At 43.1% G+C, this 21,378-nt stretch overlaps 1 protein-coding gene across 2 annotated transcripts in view; it reads left to right on the plus strand.

Moving 5' to 3' along the window:
* Window positions 1-5,227: 5,227 nt before the first annotated feature.
* Window positions 5,228-21,378, plus strand: part of KCNH1 (potassium voltage-gated channel subfamily H member 1) — a 308,739-nt gene continuing 292,588 nt past the window's right edge. Inside the window, exons 1-4 of one of the 2 annotated variants that reach the window (XM_074949315.1) lie at window positions 5,228-5,455; window positions 14,348-14,374; window positions 20,801-20,924; window positions 21,175-21,281. In XM_074949315.1, coding sequence (XP_074805416.1) covers window positions 5,377-5,455; window positions 14,348-14,374; window positions 20,801-20,924; window positions 21,175-21,281 — 337 coding nt within the window. In that variant the 5' untranslated portion in view covers window positions 5,228-5,376. The remainder of the gene's footprint in view (window positions 5,456-14,347; window positions 14,375-20,800; window positions 20,925-21,174; window positions 21,282-21,378) is intronic. The other variant, XM_074949316.1, reaches the window with a different exon arrangement.

A 21,378-nucleotide genomic window follows, 5' to 3' on the forward strand; every position in this document is an offset into this window, starting at 1 on the left:
GTCCCTAAGAGGAAGTCTGAACTTTTCCAGGCCAGTGGAGGACAGAGATCTGTATATGCTGAGGAGATTTTTAGGCACCTGGTGACTGACCAGCATCTCCAAATATAGGGGGCTTATGAGCTACAGAAGCAGCCTTAATAAGCAGAGGAACATAACTGACAATCTGGAGTTCCTACTCCATGAGAAGTTTGCATTACGACCAGCCGAAAATGGGTGAAAAAATCATGGTAAAATCAACAAGCTGCTAATTTAGCATGGAGACATAGTACAGCCATCTTACAAACACCCTGCGTCCAACCACAAATCCAACTGATTGCCAGCCATGGGGACTCAGACAGACAGCTGCCCTGCGCTGTAATCTGAACTCCAAACACAGGCATCTGTGTACTAAATGCACAGTCTGGTATTGTTTGGACTCATATTTCAGACAGCTATGGGCCAAATACACACACTGTTTTGGGGGTTTTTTTGGGACTGTATACAGGTGGTCAATTTACAAAGTATGCTGTATTATAGGGAGGGGTATGTAAAGCTTATAAATGTAGCTTCCCCAACCCATATTTCTAACAACCAGTGAGTAACTAGTACAAATGTCATGATACATGCTTGTTTAACTTTTCCCCCTCAGTTCCTGCTGTCCATTTTGAATCTCATGGGGGGTGTGGGTGTGAGTACAGGAACACTGTGGAATTGATGTTCCACCCTGAAGGAAGCACACTCTGATCCTGGCTTGTATTAATAATTTCATAGGGCCATAACCCAGAAATCCCTCCCATTCATGTATTAATAACAAACATAAAGGCAGAAACTTACAGGCTCTGTCTGAAGTGCTTTCTCTGTGGCAGGTTCCACTATGGGCCATTCCCTAGGACTGTGCCCAAACAGCTTCTCTGAATACGGATCCAGGAGGTGCTGTAGGTGCTCCAGAGGCATTGCCTCTTCAGGGACTGGTGTCAGCATTGGGGTCACTTTGTGTGCTTCATCTCGCAGCTGGCTCACCTCCAGCAGTGTCTGTGACTGGGGGTGATAAGGATGCCATTACTGCTCAGCAGATTGTCATGCCCTATTGTCAGTGCACTGAGTGCACTATTGTCGTGTGCTTGGTGAAGTTCTCAGCACCCAGTAAAATCACATTAGAAGAGAAAGGAAGCTGGGGAGTTCCCAGAGTTACCATAGCATACCTGACTGGGCAGCAATCAGTCTTGAGGTGCTTGATTCTCTCTCTGCATTGGTCACTGGTCCAGTCAATCCCCAACACCACGAGCCACTCCGATATAGATTTATAGACATAATCATTTCTTGTGTTCTTGCTGAAGTCAGATATCTTGCTCACCTTGCACTGGAAATTAACCAGAATCCAGCTGTGTTCCTCTGACTAGCTTTAACTTGATTGTCAGTTAACTTGGGTTAATTAACACAGTTTTATGTTCTAGTATAGACACTTGTCACCGGGTGCCTGGCCTCTAAAAGGGAACAGAACCAGTCCCCTGTGATGAAGTAGCTGCCTCCCAATAGGGACTGTTTAGCTCACTTGATTCCCCCAAGCCAACTCAATGAGCTATTTGTCCCAGCTGGAGAGCGGCTAGGAGTATCATAAAAAAGGAGCTGAGGGTAATAAGAGGAAGTGGTAGGGTAAAAAGCAATATTTTCTGCAGGCCCTTTCTGGGTTAGAGAGGAAGAGTGACATGTATCAGAGAAGTGCAGACAGGGGTAGCTAAGGAGAGCCCCTAGCTTCCCTTTATGAACCAAGAAGTAGGAGGAAGCGTCTGGAAGTTTCCTGTGGAGGGCTGAGAGTTCACTGGTAAGGGAAGTAGAAGTGCTACTGGGAGAGTGAGGAGGGAAAGGCTCAGGGGCATTGCCCTGGAGCCTGCTATCCTGCCTAAGGGACAGGATAGCTGTGAAACCCAGGTTAGCATTAACAAGAGGAGCTTGGGAGGGATGTATACTAAATGTGTGGGACTGTTGCTTCTTCCTAGTCTGGGAAGACCTTGTTTTAAGTTTCTTTATTTCTCAGGCTTCATCTGGGGCATATGTGTGTCCTAGACCCAGAAGAGTAAGCTGTATGAGATGGGAGAAAGGTCTGCATAGGGAGTCAACAACAACAAGAGTCATGTGAGAACCCTTAAGGTGTGACATATGGACTCTTCTTTAAGGCTATCATGGGGTGGTTTGAAGCTTCTAAGTAAGTAAAAGAGCCCTCAACAAGGGTGGCCTTTGTTGAAATCTTTGCAAAGTGATTGGTAGGAGCTCCAGGGTCGTGTTCCTACCACAAGGTGGAGTCAGGAGGCCTCTAGGCGTTATAAGACCCTACAAACATTTGTTCTAGGAATGACTGTTTATATACTCTGGTATTGACAAATGTGTGAGAGCATCAGTGCTAGAGCCTACAGTTATGTTAGCTGGGCCAAGTTGCAATCCACTCTTGAGTTCTAGCATCATGGACAAGTTCTAGTAGAAAAACTGTGTTTCCATGGCTGACTTCCCCTGGGAGGTTTTGGTAGGGAAAGGCAAACTTTGATACATGTACATGTGTATAATACTGTATAGTCATCTCACTCCCTTTAAATAAAGTGGGCTCCAGATGTTAATCTTATATCCTTTATGTTTAGAAACACAAACCATCTCAAATTTGTACCTCATAAACAATGGAATATGACCAATATGTACCTGAGAAAAGTCCTTGTAAAAGATTAATAGCTGTTATCCCATCAGTGAGCTGTCTAATGTCACTTCCAGTTTCTTTTAGAATACCTGCTCTGAATATTATTGAAGGCATATTCAATTTTAACTGGTTTTTTTGGCGGGGGAGGAGGAGAGAGTTGTACAAATGATCTATAACTTTCTTTCAGACCAATGAAAATGATAGCCCAATAAAACATGAGTGAATGTTGTTCCTATTTTGCTGGACATGTCAGCCAATCTGATTTGGACTGACAGCTGGTAGCTCTTCCCAACAAGGGGGAGTGTCAGGATTATACCATTTTTAAGATCTGCCCAAATGCCTTTACTGAACAAAAAACAGCACCTTATATTTTAAAGTCCTAAAGATACCTGAATGGTGGTCTCTTCAGAAGGCCATTGAACTATAAAGGCAGGTGGATGATCCAAGCAAGGTAATGCATCTGTCTTTGTAACAGTTTAAATTTTTCCAGAAATGGAGTTAAATTAGACTCAAACTTGGACTGTCCAGTGTGAAGCACCAGTGCAGTATCCACATATTAACTAAGGGAAAATTTACTTCATCTACACGAAACCTGAGTAACCAGGCTTTGTTGTGGGTGAAGTCTGCTTGCTTTCCACCTTGTATAGCCATTTAAACTGTGCAAAGTTAGAGCACAACGGGTACAGAACCCTCCATAATCATAATAGTAGCCTTTTATGTTGAATCTATATAGATGGTAGTCTTTGGAAAATCCCTTCCTTGGAGGGAAGGGAATTCTTATTTGCAAAATGAATTAACTAATGTCCAGAACGTGAGTTGCAGCCAGCAGTGCTTGGTGTAGTTCAGGAAGGTGTATGTATGTGTAAAAAGGTGACTTTACCTGTATGCTCCTCCGATCCTGGGTCTGCCCAGCTGGGTTACACCAGCAGCCAGAGATAATGGAGGAGGAAGACCTGGGGAAATATTCTGCTGGCTGGTTTAAAATGTCTTTAGGGATGCTTTATGCTGTTGGTGCCAGCAGGAGTGGATTGTATATTCTAGTTCTTGATGCATGATTGTGGCATCTAGGCATCTGCCTAGGCACTAGGCATCTATCTGCATCTTTAGGCACCTAACTACCTCTTAAAAAATTGGCCCTTTGAGGCAATAAACATGGAACCCCATAATGCTACTTCCATAGAGTGATTCTTCAGGGTGGAACCTGTGTGTGTGTGTGTGTGTGTGTGAGAGAGAGAGATTGTGGGTGTGTTGCATATACACAAGGAAGCAGAGTCTGAAGGAACTACACTTTAAAAGGCACTATAGATAGTAAGAGCCAACAGCATTGGGAACAAGATATGTACCTCTGTCTTCTTTAAATTAAGAGAGCTGAGTATGCCCTTCCTCCCATTTATCACTAGAATGGTGAAGGGGGAAGAATAGTTGAATCCATTAAAGAGGAACCTTTACAAATGTTTCAAAGAGTTTGACCTATCAAAGCTTACACTATTTAAATATATCTCTTCACTCTAACTGAGCTGATATTTAGCCACATAATACAAAACGGCCTTTTAAAATAAGTCACTTTAGGAATGAATGAAAACCTAGAATGATTACTAAAGAGGGGGCAGATCCTCAACTGCTATAAAAGGTGTAGCTTTACTGAGTTCAGCTGAGGATCATCTGGCCTTGTGACTACTATTCTGAAAATCAGCCCATGATATCTCAATTGGGCACCCACCCTAAAATCAGAGTCCTTAACTTCTAGACCTTAGTTTCTCCATCTGTAAAACAGGGGCAGTAACTCTTAATTCCCTCAGAGGGGTGTTGTGAGGCTTAATGTTCTTAAAGCACTTTGACATAATACTTTGCACTTCATTAGTATTTTCCACCTGAGGTTCTCAGTGTGCCTGGTAAAGGGTGTATTTATTATTTATCTCTTAAGTGAAAGTTTTGGGGGATAGCTCTTAGGGAGAGCAGAGATGATTACCCAGACATTATTTGGTGTAGTAGTCAGCTCTTGTTAGAACTCTGTGAAGCCCTGGGTTTATTTCCCCCGTTTTCCCTTACATTGGGATTACAACACTGTAAAACCATTGGTGCTATTTCCTAATTTACAAGGTTGTGAGGGTGACTCCAGCCCTCTATCTTGGCTGGCTAGATTCATGCCCTAGGCTTTGCCTGACAGGTTTGAAGGATCTCTATAATTCAAAGCAAATTCACCTGAAGTTGATATGTTTGGGGGTTTCCCATGACTTTTACCCTAAGCTTGGACCTTGGCGCTGGTCTTACAAAGCTGCCCCCCAGCTGTGCAGGTTACATTTCCACACTAGTAGTGTGTCGTTAGGATTTCCCTTCCCTTTATGCTGGCTCTTTTGCGGAAGGGAAGTCGGTCCAGTCGCGCCATATTTCTTTGTGCCCAGGTGGGGGTGCTGCAGTACAGGCGTTGCCTGTCTACTCCAGCTTCCTCGCGCTCCCGCAGCCTGAGCACCAGGACCGTGGCTGGGAATGGCTGAGATTGTGCCCAGCAGAGGGCGCTGCCGGACCGGTCCAGGCGGCGGCCGAAGCAGCGGCAGGGATGCAGTGGGAGGGTGGGTGGCTGGAGAAGCTGGTGCTGCAGAGCCGGCGGGGTCCCAGCGGAGAGCATGAGGCGCTCAGAGCGGGAAGAGCGTGGAGTGGGAGCGCTGAGCTTCGCGCAGCCCTGATCCAAGCCTCCGCGCTGGACTCCGGAAGACATGACTATGGCTGGGGGAAGGAGAGGGCTGGTGGCTCCCCAGAACACCTTTCTGGAGAACATTGTGCGGAGATCTAATGGTAAGGGGAGGATTAGCATTCACCAGCAGCACGCCCAGTAACAGGAGATGCTCCGGGGCGGCCAGAAATGCTGCTGAGCTTGGGGCTCGCAGGGGGGGCAGTGGCAAAGAAAACCCAGGAAGTCCTTCCTGCAGCCGGTCTCCGGCCGGGGGCTGCCCAACTGGCTTTCAACCATCACGGCTCGGAGGGGATTGAATGAAGCGGTCTATGCCCGTGCCCTTGGTGGCGCGATCCCGCCGGCGATGCCTTTTCAAAGTCCCGCAGAAAGTAGAGGGGAGAGTCTGATCGGACCCTCCAAAGGGGGGAGGTGGGGAAGGAAGTCCAGGCTCTTGGGTTGCACGAAATCCCCGTGAGCTGGCGTAAAGCCCCCGGGACGCTGCTCTGCGGGGCTCAAGTGTCTGCTGCAGAGATGTGAGAGGGAGACGGGTTTGCGGGAGAGAGGCTCGGGCACCCTCTAGAACCGCCTGGATGCTGCCCCAGTGAAGACCCCGCCATGCTCAGGCTCAGACTCATCGCCCGCTCCTCGCAGCTGGGACTGCACCCGGCCCCCTCCTCAGGCCTCTCCCACATCACTGGTGGTGCCCTCCTCCTTGCTCAGGGGCTGCGTCCTTCCTTTCCACTGGGACGTGCTGCTTCGGGGCTAGGCGACCCAATGTGCCTGTCTTGGCAGAGCCCGCGACGGTTGTTTGGTAGCTGGCGATCGCCTTAGTTTTCATTTGCTTGCCAGGAGATCTCTCTGCTGTTGGCTTAATTCTCTTCTACCTCTTAGCTCCGGTGGCAGGCAGGGTGACAAGAGTTCGGGGCTGCTGTAATCACAGATACGATCCGTGGGTCGGTTTAAATTAAGGGTACAGCAAAAAGCCTATCCTGGGTCTGGGTGTCTAAGGAGGGGGTATATTTCTTAGGCATTCTCCTTATACACAGCAGTGTATGCAGGATAACCTCATATATCAGCCATTCAGGACATTTGTCTATTAGATCTAAATAGCTGCCTGTCACTTCTGTAACAGTAACGAGTGAATAGGTGTTAGCCTGTATATGGTTTAAATTGAATACTGAAAATGTTGTAGTTCTTCTATAGCCAAATGTCAAAACCATCAGCCATACTATGGGCCGGATCCTGTGGAATTCACTAATTCAAGTAGTTTACACTCACCCAAAGGATCCCACAGACTTCAAGGAAATACAGGGTATGTAAGAAGTCAATTGACTGTCAGGGAGATTCTTTTGGTCTAAGAAATTGCTTTTTAATGACTAAATGATTTCGAAATTCAAGATGGTCTCTAGGAAAAAAAGGAAAAATCCCCAGGTCATCTTGGAAGATCAGGGAGGTCTATCTCGCGGAGTTGAAATTAAGTTTCTTTTTTAAGTAAAGAAAACGGTATTTGAAATTTTGTGAGCCTAAGGATGGATAATTTTTTCAAGAATACAGTAATCAGTATATTGTTGCAAGGGGAAATGTCTAGAATTGCACAACTGCATGTGAATATGTATTAATGTGATCTGGAGTTTGCTAAAAGGCTGTTTCCTTTAAAGGCCTCAATCATGCAAACATTACGCATAATACTTAAAACGAAGAACATATACGTTTGCAGGAATCTTGGCCTAAGTTCTACCAATTTTTAACTCCCGTTCACTTCACTGAGGATACTAAGCAATTTAAGGACTTGGATAAGTTAGAGTGTAGAATCAGGCCCCCACATCAAGAAAACACAATTATTGAATTACACTATTTAAAAATAATCAGCTACATGATGATAAAGTGAAGAAGGGCAATTCCTCATTTGATCTTGGGCTGGAAACTCAAATCACTCCAAGGAACGATTTTCAATTAAAAAAAAAAAAAAAAAACTGAAGGCTCTTATTGAAGCAACAGCATTTTAGAAAGTCCAGGAGTGCAGACAATCTGGGTACTACCAATGCATCTTCACACATAATTGTGACACTCTAAATAGGTTGCCTTCCCCCACTCTCTTCCTAGAGAAATGTTTGATTACTGTATTCTTAGAACAAAAAAATACTATCCATTCTTACTGAAAATCCCATTATTTAAAAACAAAATCTCCTGGCTGGCTGTGGTGAAATAGAACCTCTAATCTTCCAACTTCAGTTACTTAAAATTTTTCCTAGAGACTGTCTTGAGTCTTTGAATAATTTCATCATGAGAAAAGTCAACTTCTCACTTTATTCAGCAGAACTGATGAGTCATCAACCTGAACATTTGATCAGTTTTCCATCCCTACACCCCCACAAACATCTGAAGCAGTGTCAAAAGTTACCTTGACATTATAATTTATATGGCGCTGTGGGTGAGCAAGGTGCTTCACAGACTAATAAAAAGAGCAGGCCCCTGCTCTCAGATGTGCATTAGTTCATGAGGGCTATAATAATACTAGACTGAACCTCTAGGCTCAACCTTGTAGGAGGGGATGGCACACAGCTGTACCACACTAAGGAGGAATTGTGACTCAAGTTACAGTCCCTTCCCTTGCTCTTAAGAGGGTGTAATTGAGTGAAGTCCTTTCCCCACTTTGTGCTGGCTCAGCTCTGCTGGTCAGTTTAAGGGAGGCATGGGGGAATCAAGGCTCCTCCCATTTCCTCTTCCTCTGTCCCTTCTCCTGGCCCACCTGCTTGGTAGGAGAATACTGGGCTGTAGTCTTCGCTATGCCTCCTGTACCCAAGCTGTGAGGCAGGGGAAGCTAAAGTGGCCACATAAAAGTTAAGGTTTTGGTCTCCCTTTATTCGCCTGCTCAGTCACATTTGGCTGGGTCACATCTGACTGACGAGAAATAAATATAAAATGATGGGATTTGCCATTGAAATGTTGGGAGTTTTATCAAGTTAGTACTTAGCTGGCAGCTCAGAGCAGGTTACCCACTGCCTCCAAATATTGAGTAGATAAACATACACAAATGCATGCTCTTGGGAGTCTGTTCTCCCACTGAAATGTGAGGGACTTAGCATTAGTGTCAGTTCTATGACTAATTGGTGTGATGCATATGGACCTTGCTGTGAAGGGGGCGTAGAATAGAAACCACTCTGTTTATATCAGAGACACAAATTAATTGAGGACCACATTTGTACTCTCTCTTTTTAGAGACACGGAGAAGCTAGCTACCTAAATGAGACTAGATAACAGTAATAAAGCAATTATCTGCAACCATTTATTGGGAGCAATAATCAAAACACACAACTAATTATGCCATTTCACCATTAGTTTAAAATGTAATTCTATGAACAGCATTTGATATGAGATGTGAAGCTTGAAAGCGGACATGTCTCCATTGCCAAGTATAGCTCATAAAGAGAATATGCGTGCTTGAAAGAACTGGTGGTTTTAAGTTTATTGTGCATGATTTTTCAGGTCTTTTCATTCTGGCGTAGTGTTTTGCTCATGTCTATAGCTTGTCTTCAGGAGGAAAGATTGTCATACCCATGTGCAGTGATTTGGGATAAGGGAGTTTAAGCACTTCCCCGACCCTACCCGCAAATGTGGCTTGCCTGAGTTGCCATCCCAGGTGCAGGAAAGAGCAGGTTTGTAAGGTCAGTGCTGTCTCCCCAGCCCTGCGTAGGAGTGGGCTGAGAAAAGCAGGGAGATAGGGAGCAATGGGTCTTTTCCCCTACATGCCAGACAGAGTGAAGGGGGAATTAACATTTAAAAAGCTACAGTAAATTACTGCCCTCAGAGTGGAGCGAAGAGGAATCCCTTCCCTGAGCTGCTCCAGGGATGGCATAGGCATGCATCACCCCACACATATGTTGTTTACAATTCTGCTGGTGAACAGCTTGTCTTATGCTTAATATTTTAAAACAGTATTTCTGAACTACCCAGATATAGTTAGAAAAATAAATGTTGTGCATGGGACTTAGTCAGGCTTGATGAACAAAAAGGGTTTGTTCTGGTTGGTTCTGAAGAAGTGAAAAAGCTAAAAAGGCCAGAACACCCTGTGGGCGGAAAATTGCCTATGCTGTAAAATAGTTCAGTACGGAAGAAATCACTAGGCTGCTGATGGATATTGCTAATGTCATATTCATGTTTTTCCTGTGGTAACACAATATCCCTGTGGTATACAACATGCTATAACAGTATCACAGCTATCATCTTGGTCTGCAGCCATTGCACTCCATTCAAATGGTGCAGTATGTTACAGGCAACTCAGTTTTATAAAATGATATTTTAATGCTTTATCAATAATCTAGAGGGAAAAAATCCTTTAAGTTTACAGAATTATAGGCCTGAGTTTTGCAATCCTTACTCAGGCAAAATTCTCATCGAGATCAGAGGGAGTTTTGCCTTGTAAAGGCTGCAGAATCAAGCCCTATTGTCTAATGACTATTGAATTTCAATAGAGTTCAGACACTTCTGAATATTAACAATAAAAGTAAGGAAATATATCACCAAACCAGAGCTTTGTCCAGACGATGACATAGCTAAACAAATATTAAAAAAAACATCTATTCCAGATTTCAGATCATACAACATTAAGACCAGTGTGGCTTCAAACCCTTGAGCTACTTGTATTATGCAAACAAAGATTGATAATGCCATATTTCTAATATGTTATAATTAGTTTTAGCTCAAGGTCAATCTATTTATATGCTGAAAGACACTGGCATACCTACCTGAGTATAAAAATTCTGCTCCAATACCCATGAATCTACCCATATATAAATCTTTTACCAACTACTTATAGACTTCTCAATGTACAATAATATGGTGCTAAATAATACAGTAAATAAGAGAGGTGCACCAAATAGTCATGTGTTTTCTTTTGTATAACAATTTTGCTTCAAATGCTTATAGAACAAAATAAACAATTCTTGTATAAGATAATGTTTAGGCAATAACATAGATGAATCTTATCTTTCTTGTTTGAAAAGGATGTGTCAAAATTTTATACATCAAGGTCCAGACTCTTGGTTCTGCCTAAGTCCCCTTTGAGCCAAAGCTGCCTCAAACTGGGGCCTAGCACAATCTAGCTTTGGTTTTGTTTGGGGTCTTGAGGTACTACTGTAATACAAATAATGAACAGGTCATGGGGTGCTGAGAGGGGGGCCACTCTAATGGGAGTAACTCAGAGCAGCCCAGGCACTGCTCTAAGACACATAGAAGGCTCTTTCTATTCCCCCCAGTTCTGGGACTGCTGGGTAGGTGAAAGGTAGCTTGGGGGGCATCTGTCCTTGCTCACTGGATCTGAGGATCTGGGCCCAGTCCTACAATTCCCCCACACCCAGCTTTTCCATTGATGTCGCTGGGAGGTTTGGGTGAGCTAGGAATGCCAATACAGGCTTCAAAAGGGTAAACTTTGGTAAAAATCAGTTAAGTGTCTTTCCAATAGGTTGTTTTGTGTGTTTTTTTGTACTGAGGTATTCATATCAAAGCATATTTTAAAAGGACTTAAATTCATGCACAGGTAACTTTTCCCCCACAAACAGACTGTTAAATCTTCTGTGTGGTCTGATAACATTAATCTGGGTTAAGTTGTTAGTACAATTAATTAGTAGAGAGGATGAGGCACTGAGAAGTTTTTGGTCTGCACAGACCTTTTTTGAGCTACAGTGCACCAAATCAGGAGAAAATAGCATGGCCCTGGATAGTCTCTCTTAGATCCACAGATGCAGGAGACCCTTCACTTGCGGATTTCCCCAGTCCTGTGCTGATGGTTTAGCTCAGTCACTTCTGTGGCATTATTTCTCCCTTCCCATCCTCCTCTAGACCTCAGAGAGGATGCTCTGCAGGTTTAGGTTTCGCATGGAGGAAGGGGGTAGAGTCTGGGTGGGGGAGGGCAGAGGTGGGGCCTGGGAGAAGCACCTTGTACCCTTCAGGAAAATTCCCTGGAAAAAAATAATATAGCCTAGGGCTCTAATATCTCTTCTGTGGTGCCCACTTCCCATGGCCAGGCCAGGGGGAGCCCCTAGTAACACTGCTTTAATGGAGCTGAATAATAAGAGAACCTGGATGAGAGGGTTTGGAAGCCCAGGACCCCTGTGAAGTTGACCATTTCTGTGGATCCCCTGAGATCTGCTTTGATCACTGGGGACTGATCAGGTTCAGGGGCAAATCCTGTATCCCTTGAAGGAAAAGTATAGAGGGATCTCCATGAGAGGAGCCTCACAGAGACTTTCCTTGTGGGTTGTACTCTGGGAGGGAATATCAGCCCTGTTGATTATTCCATATTTAATAGAATAGGCCTTTTCCCTTGGTACTGAAGAACATTACCAAGACCCATCCTGCTAAGGGATATGGTGAGTAGAATCCTGTTGTCTCTAGTAACCAATGTGGATTCCTCTTGAAGGGTTCAGAGCTGATTGTCACATTGTGAATCAGACAAATCTCTCAACCGCCCCACTCAGAAATGGTTTGACACCTCTTCTCAGCAAAGATTTACTAAGACAGTGTCCAATGAAATTTGGTCCTAAATTTAGATTTTTTTTTAATTAAAAAAAAGCCTCTTGCAAATCCTGAATGACAGAATTGTTTCCATGATTGTATTGTTAATTCTAACGGAAATAGTTTAAAAAAATCAAACAAGCATTCCATTTTACTGTCTGCAAACCAGACCTTGCAACATTGTGCCATACGTGAGGCTTGCAAGAGAAATTAACTAGCAAGATAAAAAATGAAACTGGCCAGGCTATGTTCTGCTCAATCTGAGAGAAATGTAACAGCAAATAGCATAAAGAGTGGAATAAACTAATTGAATTTCTAAAGTTTTTTTGTATTTTAATAATCTAAATTGTTCTTATTATCATAGGAAACATGAAAAAAGATCTTAACCTGACAGTGTGGCTTTAGCAGCAGAGTGCTGCATTTTGGTATCCCTTTACTAAGACTTACTTTTACAAGTTATGCAAATAACTTCCTATACTATGAAATATTTACGTAGATGGTAAGATCTTTGGGGCAGTGACTGTTCTTTACTGTTTGTACAATGCCTGGCACAAGGGGGTCATGACTGGTTCATGACTGGGGCTACTAAGTGCACTGTAATTCAGATAAATGACTATTTATAAGTGTTTTCATACATTAAACTAAACTGTGGTTTTCAAAATAAATGAACTGAGTATATTTTGGGGTCCATTGTATTTGTTTTCTTTTTTTATCATGTATCTGTGTCTGCTAATTCACAAATTTTGATAATCTTCAAATTCTGCAATGTCTCCCAACCATTAGTAGGTGAAATTCACTCAGTGCAGTGGGCTGGCACATAGGCTTTGTTACATTTAAGCTGTTTTTTGAGAACGTAAATGGGTGCCTATGCCTTGTGCTGCTTGTGAATTTCATTCCAGCATGACTGACTGAGGTTCGGCTGCATATTGCCATGCATGTCAGTGAGTATCTCTGATACACAAATTGCTGGAATGAACAAAGTTAACCTTTAAACAGGTGTTGCAAGTGGCAGAGGGTATTGACTTTGCTGTGGAGTGTCTGTGGAAGAATGTCTACACCAGTTAAAGCCTCTAGAGGGACTAATGGGAAAGCTAGAGCAGCAGACCATTTGTTTTTCCACTCCTTTGTACTGGTTCAAGGCGCTATAACTCCATTGGTTTCAGAGGTCTCTATGCTAATCCCACATAGGCCGATGCAGAGGGGGCACTGGGGACAGTGGAGTTGTCAATTATGTGGCTGCCAGGGCCTAACGCCCTGAAGAAATTGCAGAGAAGGCTGCTATTTCACCTCATAAATTGTAGTAGCATCTGTGGAGTGGTGTTGGCTAGAAAGTGAATTTTACCTCCCTCCAGTCCCTGTCACTTCACTTGCATAAGGCAAAGTGAATTTCACCTAAACAAAGTAGGCATCTGATACATGAACTAACTTTCTACTCATTTATTAAATGTAAATGCATAAAGCTGACATTCCTTAAGTACCCAATCCTGCAAGCCTGTGTGGGCAAGATTCCATCCAAAGGGAGTTTTTGCTTAGGTATGGTCTTTAGGTTGGGCCTAGTGGCTCTGATTCATCAAAATATTTAAGCATATGAGTAATCCCTCCCGGGCTTCACCGGGACTATTCAGCTGCTTAAAAGTATGAACATGTTCATATACCTTGCTGAATTAGGGCCAGTGTGAAGAAACAATTGTTTTTGTTCTTGCTTGGTCTTGCTCCTTTTGAAGTCAATGGCAAAACTCTTTTATTAACTTCACTGGGAGCAGCACAGACCTGGAGTTTGCAACATAACTTTTTTACTTCTCTAGTAAGCTAATGTTATCCCAATATTTTGCCCAATTTGAATACTGAAATTTTTCTTTGCTAGTTATTACTAAGTTAAGAGCTTCTAATTTTTAGTGTTTGGAAATGTATGACCCAATCTAGTAAGAAAAAAAGAATAGATTATAAGGATGATAGATATGCATTTTAAAATTAATGTTCTGTACACCCCCAAAAGTTCCATGGTAGTAATTCAACTCATCAATCAATCAATCAATCTGTATTAAATCCTAGAACAAGATCATAAAACAAATCTTAATGAAACCTATTTGCTAGAGAACTTGTTAATGCATTTTTGTAATGCATACCCTTAAGACTTTGCATAAAATTAGGTCTGGTCAAATGCTTTTAAAACTCCTGATGGCTGAAAATATCAATAAATCAAGTGGTTTATTTTAAACTGCCAGAAGATCTATATAACTAATGTACCCCAAAACAGGCTCTTCACTGGGTTTCTTTTTAAGACCAGAAAGGGAAAAACAAACAATTAAATGAAGTCTAATTGTTAAACATTATTATCTTTGTTCTTTTTTAAAAAAAATAGTACATTATATGGTTTTTGCAGATTTGTACAGGGTGAAGTTTTAATATTAATTTTATTGACTGATAACTTTAATTTTGGAAAGTTACTTCATTCTAGATGCCACATTTGCTTTAACATGCTTTCTTTTTTTAACTTTCAGTCTGGACATTATCTCATAGACAGACAGGTACAGAATGATGCTATGTACAATATACACATGACAGCTTCCATGCATTCTGTCCATTTCAGCCATTACTTCTCCATTGTTCTGTACCAATTGCTGTTAATTTACAAAGAGGGAAAATGGTTTGCAAAAGTGTTTCTTTTAAAAAAATATTTTGTAGACTTAATTTGATATTTGACTATCTTTCTAAAGATATGTAATCAGCAAAAGAGCGAGGGTTATCACTGTTGGTGGGATGTATCGCTGTTTGCCGTTGAAACTCTTCTGGTGGTAGAGGTCTGTTGTGAAATATTTACTATAGCAATGTAAAATAACAAATGTTGGCATGGAACTATTAATCTCTGTACGAACTGCTGGCTGAAAGTAGCTTTCATTTTTGTGCAATTATTCAAACTGAGTCACTTGAAGTTGTTGTTTTAGTTAGCGTCGCCTTTGTTTTTTGTGGTAAGTATGATGAAATGCATCTTCTGCAATTCTTTTCAGTCTGTCTGTGTACCATGCTCTATGTGCAAATAGTAGGCTTAGAATGCAGCATTGAAATGTGTGTACTGCACTGAAGCTTCGCTCATGCCCTAGCAATTGTAGAGTCTTTAAAACCCTTTTTGTCTCAGTAAAGTGTGTGTTTTATTATGTGAACCTTAATATGGCCATTTTGTATGTATATATTTAGGTGTTTATTTTCAGATATAGCCTGGCTCTACAGTTCAAAACTATGTATTATAGAGGCAGAATATTGAGGACTTACATTACAATGGCCACAGATGTCATTACTCAGCAAAGAGGATTCATTTTAACATGGCAAATCAGGTCACATAATGTGGTGATGTTTAAATATCAACCCATCCCTGTCCAAGAAATCAGCTCAATAGATACTGAGCCAAAATATGCATCTGTGCAACTCCATTGATATGGGAGCAGCATATTATCCCATTGGCTTTACTCGGCTACCTCAATACCTATCTAGCAGTATAAGTTGCTGTTTGCATTTGAACAGATTAATATTGTCTTGAGGACCTCATACTGCACTTCTTATTCTGCCAACAATTTTGTGATTAGTGGGTGTGTCCACCTACTCTGCATTTAGGCTCTAAGTTTAGGCTCTAAGCCACTTGTGCCCAAAGAAATAGTTATTCATGTTTTGAAAAGAATTCCAAGAATGTATTTCCTTACAAAGTTGTCTAGACATTGGGCCTTATGCTGATCTCACCTTGGGGATATATCAGTGTAATACCATTGACCTTGATAGTTACTCCTGATTTACACCATTGAGAGCAAAAGTCTGCACAATGTAGGGATAAACCTGAATTAAAATGATCGAGTAAATAATTGCTCTGTGGGAATCACTAATGCAAACTGTGAGTGTAAACTCTCTGATTATAGAGGTTTTGAGAGAGATGTATTTACAAGGGAGCACTACATTTCTATAACTACATTTGCTATCAAAAATGAAAACCAAAATACTATATTAAAAAAAAAATCTTCAGGTTGCAAAGTCAAGTGCTCCACAAATTTGGAAATACCAGAACTAAGGTTGCCTGGCAAACCTAAACTTACTCCCCTTACGTTTATGCTTTTTGGTGTAATTAATTACATAATTGTTACATACTGTTTTTTCCACAGGACCCCTTGTTAATTTCAGCAAGGGAGGAGGTAGCATTTTGTACGCCTATTTCAGTGACATGAAAACATAAGAACGGCCACACTGGGTCAGACCAGTTGCCTATCTAGCCCAGTATCCCGTCTTCTGACATCTGGCTGGTGTCAGATGCTTCAGAAGAAGTGAACAGAACAGGTCAATTTATTGAGTGATCCATTCCTTGTCATCCAGTCTTAGCTTCTGGCTGTCTGAGGTTTACAGACACCTAAAGCACAGGGTTATATCCATGACCATCTTGGCTAATAGCCATTGATGGACCTATCCTCCATGAACTTATCTAACTCTTCTTTGAACCCAGTTATGCTTTTGGCCTCCATAACATCCCAAACCATGTTGCACTCTGCCATTGGTTGTAACGTGCCATCTATGCAGTTCAGTGCCCAGGTAACTAATGTAACACTAGCTAAGTGTGCTATGTCTGCAGATAGGATAAGAGACTGCTACAGATATCAACTAAGAGGGTTACTCTTTTACCTGAAATGTAAAGGCCTATGCTGGGTTCAAACTCTACTGAAGTGTTGTCACAGTAACTTGGGGCTTAACAAGGGGAGATGGTGCGATGTACTCCATACATAGGAGTGTGACCACAAAGTGGTTACCTGGGCTCTTAAATCCCAATCCTACATAACTTACTCACCCAAGCAATTCTTAATCATGCAAACAGTCCTACTGACTTCAAGATGCCACAGATCTTCATGGGATGACTTCTGTGGATCTGCTTGCATGAATAGCTGTGCATCTCATTGGGTAGAAGAATTTATAAGCTCAGTTGCCGAAGCAGGAGGAGATTGGGTCTGATCTTGTGTTGCATCTCCAAGAGCTTTGTGCCCTATGGATTCAGGATGTTCCAGACTGCCTATGGCTTGTAACTCAACCCAGAATCTCCAGAGTCCTCCCAGCCCCACCTCTTTTGGGGTTCATAAGGGGGCAGTGTTAGGGGTTTTAGAGCCTGTGCTGTGCCAGGGGCATTCTTGCCCAGCCAGCTGCTGCTCCTGCACAGCCCCTCTCTGCCACTGGAGCAATGTGTAGGGAATGCTATGTGGCCAAATTAACATTGTGGTAACACCTTGGGCCTGATTCACCAATATATTTTGCACCACTTCCTCAGTGCAGAACAGCGCTAAACACAGCTTAAGGAGCCAGTGGAGGATTCTTCTTCGTCCCCACCAGGCATAGCGATTCCTATGTTTCCTCCCCTCCTGGTCATTGGCATAGAGGGTATGACCTCTTAAAAAAGGTATGGCTGGGGGGAGTTGTCTTTGTCCAGCTGCAATAATGGTTCCTGGGGGGAGTTGGCAGAAATTATCCACTCTAGTCTACGCTGTGGATTGGATTGGTGCCCTGCCAGCCCCAGGACTGGGAGAGGGGACAGGGAAGGGTGGCTTGGGGGCACCTTTACTGTCAGGTCTGGACTCCTGCTGAGTGCTCCTCAACCAGACTGGAGAACTGGGGCCCTGTCCTCTTGGGATTTGAGAGCTCCATTTCACAAACATTGTGATGCAGCCGGGCTAGGACTTTGTGCATAATACGTGTCCTCGGCTGTCTAGTCAGGTTTGGAAATGGTGCCCAAAATCCATATAATGGGTTAATCTTGTCTCTGGAAGTAGCCCAAGTAACCACTCTGGGAGATCTCCTAGGGTGGTGGGGAAGGAAGCCTCACAAAGAGCTGCCCCGGGCCACTACTGTAGCCTTAGGGCTTCAACAGCTCCTGTGAGTATTTTTACACACCCTCTGGTTTTTTTTTTTGTCTAATCATGTCCTTCCTCTTGCCTATTCTTTTCCTGGCCTCCCATGCCCTCTGGGAAGTCCCTAAGTGGCTGTAACCTGTTGCCTGGGGTCTACGAGAGAATCCCTCCTTCCTGTCGTATGGCAGCTCCACAGCTGTGCCAATGCCTCCAGGGTGGGTGCCCCTGCAGCCGGGAAGGCAAGGCTTGTCTCAGTAGATGTTTGATATCTTCCTATGTGAGGGAGTGACTGCTTGACTGATTACCAGCCGTGTCTTGTCAGAGACCTGTCAGAAACGTAAAGTCAGATCAGTGCAATTGTGCACTGACTGTAGCACTGGGGCTGTGCTCAGCTAATATCCCTTCTGCCTGAGGGGGGCTACTGATAAGAAGGAACTGTGCAGGGTAGGCGATAGGTAGGATTCCCTATTTTGTGCCCTATCCTGCAGGGCTCGGCAAAGGCAAGACCCCCAACAACTGAGATGCCTGCTGGGTTACACACATGGAATGCCAGCAGGAGTGGGCCTCAAATGGCCGCAAACCTGCTTTGTGGCAGGTGGGATGGGGAGAGGAGGGCTGTACAGTAGAAAGCAGAGAAGTTCATATTTTTCTGTGATGCTCCATTCTCTTCTGTGAAGGTGAAATCCCCCAGCCCATGGACTGAGGAAACAAGCAGGGTTTGGTGGGATGGAATCCCCTCTCCCAACCCAGTGGGCAGGATGCTGGGGTGTAGCTCTCCCCCTCTGCTACCTGTGTCATGCTTTCTGGCCACTGGCTACACACAGGGCTCCTGGATATTTGCCTATGTGGATTCTGCTTCCAGCTCTCCTTCTGCACCCCCATATCTACAGCCAGTGCATAGCTGAACTTCTTGGTGCACATGGGGTTCCAAGGATCTCATTGCATGGCAGCATGGTCCACATCCTCACTATGGGGTACTCTGGGGTTTCTGTGGTGTGCAGGCTTTGTGTGGGCTCTTCACCAACAGATGGATTTCTCACCTTGTGAGCACTAATGGAGTGGGGCAATAGAGCTGGATAAGGAAAGGAAGGATCATTCAGTGGTTGTGGTGCTGAGCTGGGACTTGGTAGATCTGGGTTCAGTTCCCTGTTCCTTCTCTGTGACCTTGGGCAAGTCACTTAGCTCCTCATCTGTAAAACGCATGTTGTGACTGTGAAGCACTCAGCTATGACAGTAATGGGGGGCCATAGAAGTACCTAAGATAGATATAGATAAATTCAGGTCTCTAGTTATAGAACTTGTTATCTGGAGCCAAGTTCTGTGCTCAGATGCCTGGGGAGAGCCACCCTATAAATTAATAGGCTCTCCTGTACATAGCTCCGGGAGTAGAATTTCCTTTTTGGGAAGAAGAGATGATAGTCAAACTAAAATGAATGGGCAAAGTCATCAAAATCATTGATGCTGGGACAGAATGTGACCTGAAGTTCATATTTGCATATTTCACTGCTGCTTTTTGTTTCCTGATGGATTTTTAAAAAATGTATCCAGACAAGATACAGTGCAGTGTTCGTAGTCGAAAAAAAAAATCTCAAAAGTACTTGATTCAGGCAAAAACAATAAGAAGAAATAACTATTTTAGTGAATCATAGTGAGGGTAACGTACATGTGGTGCTTCTGGAACAAGGTGCTTTGCCTAAGAAAAGCCATGGTATTTAAAATGGTTGTGAGAAACAAAGAAGTTAAGATGTCCTGCAGATCTGTTACCAATATATTTCACTCTAAAGTGTGTATACAGATACTTCTATTGCAAGTAGGATTGGGCAATGAAAGTAAGTGGATAAAGAACTTTTTTTTTTTTTATATTTAAACCCATTTTATGCTTGCTACAAAATTTTGAAAAGGAAAAAAATCCCACCCGCAATTAATAGTTAAATTGTCTTTAGACTTTTACTTTCAGGAATCATTGATGACTGCCATAAATACGTTATCGGCCAGAGTGTGCTTTAAATACAAATATGGAGACCTAGATAACCCTTTTTGTTCTTTGTTTAATTTCACTTGGGTGTCTAGCCACCCTGCATAATGGTGATGGGCCTGATTCTTCCCTGCCTGGCTCCTTGTGTCATCATTGATACCTGCGAGAAGTCAGTGCTAAAATGAGAGCAAATTAGATTCCTCTGCATGAGTGAGTGGAGCATAGTGTTTTTTATCTCACTTTGTGCAGATGCGGCTGGCTGTGCAAGGTCCCAGGCAGTGGAGAATCTGGCTGTATGTACAATAGTCAATGTGCTAATTGTTTGAATGATACATTAATTCTACAAAAGCAGTAGTAAGCATTGAGGCTTGAATTCTGCTCACTATATTCCTGCTGAGTAAGATTCACCATGGCATGGATGTCCCGCAAAAGGACCTTAAACGGGGCCGGATTTCCAATTAGGCACAGTAGGTATATGCCTAGGGGTCCCAGCATTCTAGGGGCACATTACCTCTCTAAAACTGGGTGCAATACGAAGGTCATCTGCGGGTGGGGGCGCTGAAGATTCTGTGCCTACAGGTGCAAAAATGTAAATCTGGCCCTGCCCTTAAGTACCATGTTCAATCTGCTAGTGGGGCTCTGGGCCCTGTATGCCATGGAAAAAGGTGTTTGCATCAGTCCCAGCTAGGTCAGAATCGACAACAGCAAAGGGTGAAGGCAATAGGAGGGGCCACTGAATCCAAATTCAGAGCACATGCCAGACAACTGTTGCACAAAGGTCTTGGTCACTTATCCAGTGGGTAGAGCTGGATTGGTGAATGGCGGGGGAGAGGGGAGGAGAGAGGGGAAAGAGGAGCAATGCTGTAATCCCATATTAGCCCTGGATTGGGGATGGGATTCACCTCCCCATACCCTATATTTTACCTGCATAAAGTCCAATCACTCAGGCTTTATGCAAGTAAAGTAAATTTAATCTGCAAATAATCCTGTTGACGTCAGTAGGAATACTATGTGAGTAAAGTGAGTGGGATTGGGCCCCAAACAAATAAATATATATAGGAATGCAGCCACAGAGCTATCTAACTGTCTAACCAATGTGTTCTTTCAAACAGATACTAATTTTGTCTTGGGTAATGCCCAGATAGTGGATTGGCCCATTGTATACAGCAATGATGGATTTTGCAAGCTATCAGGATATCACAGAGCAGAAGTTATGCAAAAAAGCAGCACCTGCAGGTATTTGAGTGCAGATTTACTTTCTATTAAATAACTTGTAGTGTTGTGTTGTCCCCTGAGAAAAAAGTCTGTTTGTTCCATTTTTCTCTTTAATTTCCCTAGGATGCATCTGTCAGTTATGCTTTGCAGGTGAAATAATAGGACACCATCAAACAAGGGCAATTTTTGTCTAGGCCCTCTTTCACGCCGTAAGTAAATGGCTTTGTACGTCTCTCCAATATCTTACTTGAATTCCTTGGTTTGTTTGCAGTTTTATGTATGGGGAGCTGACAGACAAAGACACAATTGACAAGGTGCGGCAAACTTTTGAGAACTACGAAATGAATTCCTTTGAAATCTTGATGTACAAAAAGAACAGTAAGTTGTTTTTTTGTGTTTTAGGTAAAGTGGGGGGCGGGGGAGTGGTGGTGGTGGGTGTGTGGTTTTTAATATTGGTGAAAGCTGCCAGTTTGCC

This window comes from Natator depressus, chromosome 3 (assembly GCF_965152275.1).
Source record: "Natator depressus isolate rNatDep1 chromosome 3, rNatDep2.hap1, whole genome shotgun sequence".
Taxonomy (NCBI): Eukaryota; Metazoa; Chordata; order Testudines; family Cheloniidae; genus Natator; species Natator depressus.